The following is a 12,725-nucleotide window of genomic DNA, read 5'->3' as shown; positions in this document are numbered from 1 at the left end:
AAAGTTCACACAGAGCCGATGAAATGGAGACTTCAGAGGACAACATTTGCTAGATACAGCACAAAGAAGAGAGTCTATTCATATATGACACACATAATAAAACTTTATTATCATGACTGGAACGACAGAAATATTGTCATTTGTACCATTTCTGAGTTTGATCTCCATATAGAAATCTCAAGAAGACAGTCTGACAGGCTCAAAGAAAAGAAAGGTTTTCATAAATGGTGAAACCTAAACCGCAATATAAAACAAATCAAGATTCAGTCTGCTTATTGATCATTTGTAACAATAACACTAGAACTTTACTCACATAGGGATAAAATGAAATGTTGATTGACCTCATTTAACTGGTATACCAAACTGTCTATATTGTACTGTGTTCATAGGCTATATATACATGTATCACACAGTAAGTCAGACAATTAGAGAGACAAACTATTTACATCATACAGTAGTCCGTTATGGCAAGTCACATTCATTGTCATCTTCACTACACAGAAACATACATACAGGCCTACACTGAATCGGTGTCTGCTGTTCACAAAGTCTCACGCATTCTATCTCTCTCTATATAGTATATTTTGTGTGTACATATGCAGATGTATATATAAACATTTGATATTTAATATATATATATATATATATTAATTGTATATTTATATACACACATTTATTTATACACATCTATCTATCTATCTATCTATCTATGTGTGTGTATATATAAATATATACTTTTAATAATTAAAATATATATTAAATATAAAAAGCATATATATACACATCTCTTTTATATATATATATATATATATTTATTATTATTTTTATTTTTTTGTGCACTCAATCAGTTGTCAAAATGTGAAAAAGCTGCACAGATTCCAGGTGGGCCTTGTATTATGTTCGCTTTGACACTAAACTTAAGAAGATTATATAAAAATATAGAAGAACTACGGAATAAATCTTGACAGTAAGATTGAAATGGCCAGGACAGAAAACAATCATCTGAACGTAAGTAAACAAAACAGAATCATTCATATCGGTCTGAATCAAGACGTACAGGCCTCACAAGAGCATTGACAGATTCAAAGTCCCTCAAAACATTGTCATATGTCACGTGAGTCCAGTGTTGTCCTGATAACTTCATTATGCTGCTCTCAGTTCATAGTATGAAGGCATGCACAACGTTTTATTACACTTTTCACAGAAAATAAATTGGTCAACGTACACTCAGGTTACGTCTGAGAACACAAGTTGAGACATCTTGAAGTCGTTTGAAAACATCTGCCAAAAGCATAAATGAATCAGATGGTCAGACTGCAAGAAGAATCAAAATGCAACCCTACAGATGAAACGTTAATGGGATGCCAACCTTTTTCACAATGGCAGTGGAGTCACAATCTCTGTCCCAGGAGATCAGGACCATCTCATGCTCGACTGAAGAACCTTAACTCCACAGGTCACAGCTCATCATAATCTATTTACAGCGATTAAGGGAGTGTTTGTGCCTTTTATGTCTTTCAGAGTGTCCTTGGGCCACTTTCCTCCTCCTTTAACGATGAAAGCCGCCCCTGGCAGTCAGTCCAGTGTCTTTCATGAACAGCAATGGCTTTTTTTGTTGTTCTCCTCTCCCTCCCTCTGTCTGGTGTCTTTGTCTCTCAGGTGCAGCAGTCACGGTCGAGGTTACTCTGAGAGGAGATCAGAGAGGGGTAGGGCGTCATCTTATCGATGTTGACGTAGGTGGTGTTAAGGAGGATGTAGTGCTCGCCGCTGAAGCTGGAGAAGATGGTGGCGATGCGGGACACTAGCTCTGAGAAGGTGGGCCGGCGCTCGGGTTTGGGGTGCCAGCACTCGATCATGACATTATATCTACAAAAAATTGAAAAAAATGTAAGGAAATCCTAAATTCATAAATTTTACTTTCTTAATAAAAGTTCTTGGTCTTATTGTGCAAGATTCATCTGCACACATTTTTCCAAGCCAAAAAAAGTTTTCAAAATTCATTAATTAATGTTCAAGGCACAAACAGATGTAAAATACTTTAGCATTAAGGGTTCATTTATACAATTAGCAAACAACATTAATAATGTTATATCCCACTTTGCACAATCCAATCAAATCCTACAGGATACAATCAAGCCCCGCCCTGCATTAATTTAAACAGAATATTTTTTCTATTTAAAAGGTGCATTTAAAAATGAGTCAAATAGTTATTCATTTATTGTTAAAATTAAACTAATATTTTAAACATGAATTAAATAGTTTTTAAATGTCTTTATTTGTCCACTTTATTTTATTTTTTTTAATTTTATGATTACATTTATTTATTTATTTTTTAAATGAAATAAATACAACATTGTTCAAAATCTGAGGTTTGAAAGTCTCTTAGGTTCACCAAGGCTGCATTTATTTGAACAAAAATAGAGTAAAAACAGTAGTATTGTGAAATATTATTACAATTTAAAGTACCTGTTTTCTTCTTATATATTTTTAAAATATAATAATTACTTTAAAATGACTCTGTTCAGTTTTTTTATATTTTGAAATGTAATTTATTTCTGTAATGCAAATCTGAATTTTCATCAGCCATTCAGTCTTCAGTGTCACATGATCCTTTAGAAATCATTCTAATATGCTGATTTGCTGCTCAAGAAACATTTCTTCTTATTATTAAGTGTTGAAAACAGTTGTGCTGCTTCATATTTTTGTGGAAAATGTCATTTTTCAACATTAGTAGTGTAGTTTTAAATATTTCTATTTATTTGTCAGTTAATTTTGATTCGTTTTGAGCTAAGAATCACAAGTGTAGTGTAAGTCATCCTACTTCTCCGTTTTCCATCTCAGCTGTTTGCTTTGGCAGACAGCGTTGCCTTGAGATTTATAACCTTCGGTGCAAACTTTCATCTCATTTCAGAACGACTTTCCATTGTTTGTCCAGCAATAGTCTGCTGAGCAGAGGCACAAAGACCTGGGAGGACTGGCTCTTTGTGCCGTCCATGAGGGAAGGGAGTGATGACCCACATATCTCTATTCAGAGCCACGGCTGGATATTAGACGGCAGCGTGTGAAGAATGTTTGGAGGTTGACTCATATCATACAGGCAGGGTGGGGAGTCGATGTGTGCCGAGCTCAGGTAGTCATGCAGAGCTGAGCTGGCCAAGAGTTTTGATGAACTACTACTGCTTGACTGAATCTGCGGGTGGTTAACAATGGCTCTCTGTTTTACGCTCTTGTTGACACACTCCCCCTTCAGAGTGCCATACGGTGGTCATAATGAAGGACCAAGTGTGTGTCATGTGGGTGTGTGTGTGCACTTACAGTGCATCTGGGCAGAACTCTGGTTGTAATAGTCTTCGTCCTTGCAAGAGGAAGATAGTGATGTCGAAGGAGTTCACATCGGAGTAAGGCGGGGCGCCCCGGGTCATGAGTTCCCACAGCAACACGCCGAACGACCACTGCGTGAAGATCAAATTCAAAACAATGAGTTATGAGGACAGCAAGTGAGCTATCAAAACAAGTGAACTTCAGGTGGCTCCAACACTGTCATTTGTTGGAGGCCAACAAAAAGGGAAACAAAGCACAGGAAAGCTGAACTCATAAATCCATTTAAGGGAACAGTCAGGTCAGTATCTGGGAAATGTTGAGAAACTATTTTCCCCAGAAGTGGCCACGTGTAGTCATCAATTTTATTTTAAATTCAGGTAGGTTAGAAAACAGGACATGAGTCATGATTCACCTTGAGCCTGACATGTGTGTGCATGCACGAGTCAGTGTGATAGAGAAAGATTCTGCGCAAATCTTGTCAAAGTGACCCAGAGACCACAAGTTGTTTCAAGACTATTGCCATCAGACTAAAATATCATGGTAAAACTTCATTGTACTGCAGTAAGCTACCTACATAGTCAGCATTTTGGGGGATCATGGGTGCACTATGATTTGATTTAGTGCATTTAATGCCCAAAATTGATATTTGAGTTTGATTTGAAAATTCAAGCATACTTTTGACACCCAAAAATGTTAGGTTTGATCATTTAAACATCTCACTTTTGAAACAACACAAAAAATGTAATCTTCTAATTATAGGCTGTGAAAACTGATCTTTGTTCAATATAACTGCAATTTATGTTAAGGATGCCATTACAAACTGAGATTGGTATTGAGTTACTTACCACATCAGATTTGGTGGTGAACTTGTGTGTCTGCAGGCTTTCTAATGCCATCCATTTGACGGGCAGCTTGACCCCGTGCTTGTTGTGCACGCTGTAGTATTCTTTATCATAGACGTCTCTGGCCAAGCCAAAATCAGCCACCTTTACTGTGTAGCTCTCATCCAGCCTGAGAGGGGATGTTATAAACATATTAGGTTAAAATGTCATTAATTTAAGAATACAAACACCCTAATGCAAGTCACATGCCCCTAAAAACATTAAATTACATACTGCACAATACTTCAAAACACTGTTGGGTAATTTGTTGAAAAACTCACATGCAGTTTCTGGCTGCGAGGTCTCTGTGTACAAACTTCTTGCTGGCGAGATATTCCATTCCTTTAGCCACCTGCAGCCCGAAACCCATCAGGTCCTTCACTGTGGGGTTCTGTGGGAACCATTTAAAAACAATAACAATAAAAACAACAAAGCACTTCACCACATGGCACTGTCACCTTTTCAATTTCGTTGTTATCATCTTTATTATGTTTTTAATAGCCATGGAGCTACAGTCTGTCACTGAAGTTGTGCTGAAAGACATTTAGATGCTGCCACCACATACATGAGTTTCATCTCTGATGAAGTTACGCAGATCTCCGTGCTTCATGTATGGCAACACGACGAGAGGCGAGCCCTCGCTGGGCAGGCAGATTCCCAGCAGAGAGAGCACATTGGGATGGCTGAAATCTTTCATGATGATGCCCTCCTTCAGGAACTGGGACACCTCCTCTATATCGGTGATTCCTGCCACATAAATGCACAAAAACAGTCTAAGAAGTTCAAAGATTACCACCATGGTTTTTGGTATCACCCCCAGCCTAGATTTACACATGCAAAATGACTCGTTTAAAATCTATCCTGCTATACGTTTTCTGAGTTAGCAATAAACCTGCCAAATTGTCAGTGAACCATTCACCACGACTAATAAATTATCCCCAACACTATCAAGTGTTTTATCACACACGGCCTGATATTTCAGCCGGGAGGTTTCGGAACGGAGACTTAATCCGCTGTGACATGACCGCACCGTTACTAGCGGAGCTCTGAGATTCTGTTGGTCCTGCCATTTTAGCTGCGCCTCCCTTAATCTTGTTGGTGGAGCTTTCACATTTTGAGGAGATTAAACAGATGTTTAACCTTTCACTAAGAGAAAGAGAGGCTTATAGGTACACAAAAAAGGAAAGGCCTGTGTGTACATGTCTTACAGTCCTACTCTGTCCTACTCTGCTGTCAGAGTAGCTTAGGATCCTCAAAAGACCAAAACTGATCTGGGAGCAGCCATAAAGTAGTCAATCAATTCTTCATTATTTATTGATAACAATTTTATGATTCTTTGTTGTGATTAATATACGAATGCACCAGGGTTATTGTAGTTAACTAAAACCACAAAAACAAATTAATGAAGTAAATGTTAAATGAAATAAAATAGTTTTTTTGAAAATGGAAAATATAAAAATAAAAACAAATTTAAAATATTAATAAAAACAAAAAAATTATACTGAAATGCACAACAAAAACACCGCTTTTTAAAAAAGTTAAATGTAAAAATATGATGTAAAACATGATACATTGAGAGTCTAGTTAAGCAACAGTTCCTGTTTAAAACTGAGACAGAAAAACAAAGCTCAGGTCATAAATCTAAAAGCTCTCAGTGACATGACATGATTAGAGGCATCTCTAATGCGATATGGCTGCATTCATCATCATCATCTTCATCACAAGGCCCTATTAAAACAGCCTCAACAGTCATACGTCATATCTCAGTAAAGAGATGTCAAACTGGGTTCAGAATTAATTCATAATCTATGGGTGGAATAATTATGCAGACTAGAGGGGATCCTAAATGTATTTTAACATCTTTTCTGTAGGATTTAATAGTTTCAATGATTTTTAGGCCGTTAGGGCCAATCAATACCACGTTATAGTGGCTTTTCCATGTATAAGGGGAGTTAGGCACAATAGAATGCCCAAAACCCTCATGAATATGGTTGAATGTGGCTCATCCAGTCAGATTTTAGAGCTTCAGCTCTCTGTGCTTGCAACTGTACCACCTTAACACTCATGTTGTCAAACTCACGGTTTAAGGACTTGATGGCGCAGTGCTGCTTCTGGCCATCTGGTTCAAGCAGGGTTCCATGGAACACGCAGCCAAAGTGCCCTGGTGCACACAAAGACAGGAAAAGATGCAGAGATTATTAGCACATCAATCTATCAATGCGCTTTATGCCAGAGCGGAGTGTGGGCATAGCAGGTGCGTATCACATCAAGTCCAGAAGCAAGAACAATACAGTGTGAATATATTGTGGTGGGACTTGTTCTGTTGCTCTCAAACTTTCTCTCTCTGAGTCTACTAGTCTCACACAATATGATTTTTTTTTTCACAAAAAGTGACATATGAAGTTCATTTAAGTTCAATTGAGTACCATTTACCACTACATTTTCTTTTTTAATTTAATTTTTTTGCACCTTTTATTGATAAAGGGCCAGAGAGGACATGCAGAATAGGATCTGGAAATGTTACAAGCCAGATGCGAACTTGCATTGCTGGTTATACATTACCATTCAAATGTTATTAAATTGATCAAAGACAGTAAAGACATTTATAATAGACTTGTAAAATAGACTAATAGAAAAAATGTTTCAAAGTATTATTTTAGCATCACAACTGTTTTTAACATTAATAATAAATGATTTTTGATCAGCAATTTCAGTATACTACAATGATTTCTGAAGTGTAGTAAATCTAGAAAATCTAGTATTTTATTTACAATATTGCTGTATACATTTTTGATCAAATAAATGCAGCCTTGGTAAGCATAAGAGACTTCTTTCAAAAACATTTCTTTTGAAACGGTAGCGTACATTATTATGGAAACTGCTACAGTTTTATTGACGGCCATTCAAAAATTTGAAATCAAATTAGTTAGAAAAGAATTACAACTATTCTTTCCAATCTCCAAGATCTGAGGTACAGTGTAATTCATGTCTGTAGCACAAATAATGTGCAATGAGTTGCACAGCAGAGTTTAATAACTAGTGCTTTATTCAAATCTCGCACCCTAAGTATGAGCTATAATAATAGTGAGACTGTGCAAAACAGACACATAAAAGAATAATTGTGAGAATACTGTGAAATATGAACTCAAACAGGGCGTCTGGAGTGCAGCGTGGTGTATAACTGAAAGATGAACCAATTACAAGTGTCTGGGCAGGGTATTCTCTCTAATGAGGGCATGGAGAATAGAGGGCAAGAGAGAGTCGGGGTGTTGTGTTGAAATAATAGAGCGTGGAGTGCTGTAATCTCTCTCCAGCTCTGCTATCACGTCTTCCCAGATGGCAGCAGAGTCGGATTACCGGCACGGAGCCCTGAGACGGCCCAACAATGAGCCTGGAATTTAACACGGGAACAAATCACCTCACATGCCACCCCGAGCACCCCAACATACTCACACACATGCACAGCCTCTTCCTCTCGCTCTATAAATCGCTTTGTGTAACATGCACAAACACAGGCATACACACACATACATAGGGTTTGGTTTTCCCACAGGGGTGATGGGTTTTAGGAGTATTGTGCAGGGGTTTGGGGAGGACTGGAGAGTGGTTTTCACCTGAGCCCCACAGTGAATCTGATACCCACGTGCACACCCCCCACTTCTGTAGTACAATGAGAAGACGGGCAATTTAACGTTCAAATGTCCAACCTGCCGGGCTGATTGTCACTGTTTAACCTGTTAACTTTAACCACGTCTGAAACCGATTCCTTCTGCTAAATCCCTCATTTAAGATATAGGATATCTTGTAACGCAGCTTTTCGGCAAATATTTGTCGCCAAATATGTTTGCAAGTTACAGTAACAGTGCAAAGAGACTAGATTTTTGGGTCAATGACAAATAAGAGTGTCCAAGATAAAGGGAAAAATAGTTTAAAACTACATGATTTTTTAAAAGAGAGACAGATGTCCTTTCTATGAAATCATTTCTTGTATTACGTTATCTATTTCTGCATGTATCTGCATCGTACCTCATGACAAAACTGCTTCACTGCTTTTTTCCCCCCTAAGAAATAATAATAAAGAATTATGCCTAACTACTCAATATGGTATTAATTTAATTTAATTCTTTTAATGAGGCTTTTTTATTCATTAATATATCATGACAGTAGTACTGTATCACCCTGACATTTTTTAATTTATGCTCTTAAAAATATCAAAATGATTTTTAATTCATTACAGTATTCAGATGTAGTCAAGTCAATTTATACTTGACTTTTTTTTTTTTTTTTAATAAATTCATTTCAAATACCTAAGCATGAGTGATGGTAATAGTGGTGCTTACCAAGATCCAAAAATCCCCCCAAAAATCTTTATTTTGGTAAAAGTACACCTCCATTTAGCAGCTTGGGTGAAGTTTTCTTTCTTCTTCTTTTTTTTTTTTTGAAGAGAAATAAATTAATCCTTTTATTCAGCATCAATTATTATAAGAAATGTTTCTTGAGCAGCAAATCATTACATTAGAATGATTATTGAAGGATCATGTGACACTGAAGACTGGAGTAATGACTGATAAAAAAAATCAGCTTTGCCATCACAGGAATAAATTACACTTTAAAATACTGTGTGATATTATTACAATTTAAAATAACAATTTCCATTTTTATACATTACTGTTTTACTGTATTTTTGATTAAGTAAAGCTTAAGGAAGGTGAGCATAAGGAAAAATTCTTAATGACTTGAGCAGTAGAGTATGTCATCATACATTCATGACCATCATTTTAACACAGATATTTTGTGTTCTCTTACCTCTCCCAATGATCTCATTCACATGTAAGAGCAGATCTTCCCGGGCGATGACCACGTGCTGCACTTCCTTCAGCAGCTCAGGCTGGAGGCTGCCCAGATCTATGGGTGCATTAGAAGGCAACAGTGGAGACGCCAGGTCCCCTTCCATCGGCCCGAGCATAGGGGACAGATCCACATGGGGATGGGCGTAGAGATGAGGCCGGCAGGACTCGGCCTGTGACAGAGGCATGTTTTGGTCTGCAAGGCAATGGGGTCGAGAGGTCAAAAGTCAATGACTTGTTCTCTGAGGCCTGGGGTAACCTGAACAAAGCAGGAAAAGTCTGGGAGGCAGAGTCATTACACCAACTACAAAGAGCTGAGGAAATTCTAAACCCAGCTCTACAGATGAGAGGGGATTTTTTTCGTCTTTTCAGACAAAAAAAGGAGGCAAAGGCAAAGCAAGAGAGCATGCAATGTCTTCAGAGAGAGAGCGGAGGTTAAGGTCAGAAAGCGTATGTGTTTGGAGAAACTGAAAAAAAAGTTGCCTGTCAGCAATGATCTAAGACCAGTTAGAGAAAAACAGTAAAACTGGTCTGAGATCAGCAGAGAAGGCAAACCTCCACCAGCGGTGTGTTTTGAGCGAGAGGCAGCGAAGCGTGAGAACATACCCTCAAGCAAAGTGGTTCTATAGTCCACCGACTCGTGAGAGACCATTTCATTAGTCGGACTGACACTCCTCGCGTTTGCCAACATGTCCAAGTGCGGAATGTGAGCCCGGCCGTCATACCAAACCATAGCCTTAGCTAAATCTACAACCAGAGAGAGACAGAGGGTGAGAGAGAGACCAAGGACAGGTGAGAGAAAAAAAGGGACAGATCGCTCCACCATGGACTTCAGCAGTGTCAACTCCCACAAACAACCCAGAAACGGCTCTCTTTCTTTATCTCATGCTCTCATTCCATTCAAATTCATTTCAAATAACCATAACCAAGTTCAGTGTCTCTGGTGATGAGAGCAGCTGGAATCACTACAGACCTCAGAACGTAAAGCAAGCTATGCTATTACTGCAAAAAAAAAAAAAAAAAAAATTCCTAATCTGTATTGTTTGTTGTCCAGTTGTCTACATCTCTCATAAAAATATCTAAACATCCTTAAAGCAAGATACATTAAAACTGCATAATATTTTAATTAGTTCTCAGAGAATATCTAAGTTTAAATTACAAATCAGTTCTTACAAGATGTTCTAATCATAAACCTCACTAGTATTTGTTAGATTTATGCACAAACTTTTGCCAAAATAAATAAATTAATAAATTCTATAAAAATGTTTTTACTTACATCAAGTAAATTTATCTACATTTATTTTTATGTTTAGAATTTCTTTCTGGAAAACAAGAAACAAACAACAACAACAAAAACAAAATATATATATATTTTTTTTTGTAGGGCAGACATCTGACACTGATTTGAATCAAAGTTTTCCAGTTTGAATTTTTATTTTATTTTTTTATGTAAATGCTCTTTAGTTATACAAATGATGTGAAACATATGTGTGCAAAGTGTCACAATTCTAACTTGAAAAGATGACTGCTAATAGCTTATATCAAACACACGTACATTAAAGGCTGCACAAGAATATGAAAACACAAAGTCACATACCATCAATATGCTTCTTCCTTTTGATCCAAACAAAGACTGTGATCAGGAGCAGTAGAAGGATAGACACACACACTCCTCCTGTGATCAGTATCCTGTAGTCCTGGTCTTGAGCCAATACCACACGACCTAGGATCACAGATGATGTGGCCTGCTTCCACTATAATGGATACACAAATTACTTAATGTTATTTCCAGTAAAAATCAATGACCAGATATATATCAGCATCTAATTTTGCTGTTATATTATATATTTTTAATTGTATTTTTATATAATTTTTTGGGAGGATTTTAAGACATATAATAAAGTTAAATATTTTAAATATACAATTTAAATACAAATTACCTCAAGCTATTTTCAGTAAATACCAGTGACCATATAGCATCCAATTTTGTGATTATATAGATTTAAAAAAAAAAATTTTTATTTTAAGCATAACAAAGATAAATATTTTAAATAATGCATAAATTATACAAAATAACAGTTATTTTTAAGTAGCCTCTTTTAGTAGAATTTGTTTAGCATCTGTCTGATTAATTGGCCAAAAATTTAGCCGAATATTAGAAGAAAATATTATCACAGATAAAGACAAGCACACATATGCAAAACTACAACCAGGGAATCTCCATGCCATCACATCTGCGGCACATTTGCTTCAGATTTCATACGCGGCGAAGTGTTTACATTTGAACCTCCAACATCACAACAATCCATCTAGAAACATCCTCAGGGAGCGTTTATGCTCAGAGAGAGGGCTTCACTGGTCATAAAGGAGCATGGCAAAATGAAACACACACATCCACTGCAGGCAGGAGGGGAAATTGGATCAGAGATAGAGCCTCTCTTATGTAGCGCAGTATTATTGAGTTTGGGCAGAGATGAGTTTTACCGCACCATATTGTGATGGGGTCAGATTAGAGCATCGTGTCACACGCACCCTGTCCGTCTCTCCCTGACAGATAAGCACTTTCTGCTGAGGACAACATTTCCTTGATCTTTGCACCAATCATATCAGACTGTCTGGGGCCAGAATGGGGGACAGAAACGTTTTTTTAATGTTCTTGTTGAGCTAATGGTGACCAGAAAGGAAATACTAGGAAGGCATCTTATCAGGTGGAGCCTGTTATATAAAAATTACAATATGAACACCTTTGAGGAAATGAAACTAATCCTCATTTCCAAGAGAGATATGCATTCAGGAGCTAATCTGAAAACTATCATGATTTGGCAACCCAGAGGCCTTTGCTAAGATCAGAAATAGCTCATGTTTGGTACTTTGAGAGGCTGCTGGAACAAGCAGGGCAGAGCTGGCTGGCTGACGAGTGGCTCTTATGGAGGCTGGTCTGGACTGGAGTGGTCTGAAGTGAAGGAGAGAATGAAAGAGTCCTGTACCTCCACCTCCAGCTCTTTGGCGGCGGACTGGAGCTCCATGGGTACGGTGCATTCAAGCGTGTTGCCCACCAAAGTGACGCTCTCACAGGTCCGGTTCGAAACTCTCAGCACCTCGCCATTTTTCACTGCCTCCTGATTCACAGGGGGGACCTTCAAGAGGAAATGACAGAAACAGAAAGGTTAGATGAAAGAAAAAAACTTGACTGTGTTTAAATTGCCCCATGACTTAGCGTGTATATGGGGCATATAGATTGTGCAGCGTCTACCCCTCTAAACCCAGCCAGCTCTGGTGTACGGAGCAGAGCAGAAGGCAATAAAGACAGTGATCGCATTCCTCACATGACAGCCTGGGCTTTACAGATTGGACACACTCCACTCCTGCACCTGTTACCATACAGCACCGGCCAGCCTGAGATCCAATGCGAACAGACGCACATACACTTAAGACCCAGCTCCCTGAGGAGATCACAGCCATTCACAAAAAGCAAATGATCACTACTTAAAAATGTGGGGTTTGTTTTAGATAATCAGCAACCACCAGAATTGTGATATATAAAGTGGGCATGACACATTAAGGCACATGTTTAAAAAGCAATGAAAATCTCCAGAAAATTTTTTTTGCAATTAGTCAGACCATAAGTAAGCCTGAAATGTGAAAGTCACATCAACTTTGCAAAAAAAATAAAAAT

At 37.8% G+C, this 12,725-nt stretch overlaps 1 protein-coding gene across 3 annotated transcripts in view; it reads right to left on the bottom strand.

Annotated features, from left to right (window-relative positions):
• Positions 1-1,515: 1,515 nt before the first annotated feature.
• The window catches only part of LOC107716667 (hepatocyte growth factor receptor-like), a 55,690-nt gene continuing 44,480 nt past the window's right edge, over positions 1,516-12,725 (bottom strand). For 2 of the 3 annotated variants that reach the window (XM_016523170.1, XM_016523171.1), the window contains exons 12-21: positions 12,037-12,186; positions 10,647-10,803; positions 9,656-9,796; positions 9,009-9,245; positions 6,283-6,363; positions 4,768-4,949; positions 4,484-4,593; positions 4,167-4,332; positions 3,316-3,452; positions 1,516-1,866 (exon numbers count right to left, since the gene is read on the bottom strand). In XM_016523170.1, the coding sequence (XP_016378656.1) occupies positions 1,656-1,866; positions 3,316-3,452; positions 4,167-4,332; positions 4,484-4,593; positions 4,768-4,949; positions 6,283-6,363; positions 9,009-9,245; positions 9,656-9,796; positions 10,647-10,803; positions 12,037-12,186 (1,572 nt within the window). In that variant the 3' untranslated portion in view covers positions 1,516-1,655. The remainder of the gene's footprint in view (positions 1,867-3,315; positions 3,453-4,166; positions 4,333-4,483; positions 4,594-4,767; positions 4,950-6,282; positions 6,364-9,008; positions 9,246-9,655; positions 9,797-10,646; positions 10,804-12,036; positions 12,187-12,725) is intronic. The other variant, XM_016523172.1, reaches the window with a different exon arrangement.

Source organism: Sinocyclocheilus rhinocerous, unplaced genomic scaffold (genome assembly GCF_001515625.1).
Source record: "Sinocyclocheilus rhinocerous isolate Xijiao unplaced genomic scaffold, SAMN03320098_v1.1 scaffold1201, whole genome shotgun sequence".
Lineage (NCBI taxonomy): Eukaryota > Metazoa > Chordata > Actinopteri > Cypriniformes > Cyprinidae > Sinocyclocheilus > Sinocyclocheilus rhinocerous.
The sequence above is the reverse complement of the archived record's forward strand: the minus strand, read 5'-3'. Positions and strand labels throughout refer to the sequence as shown.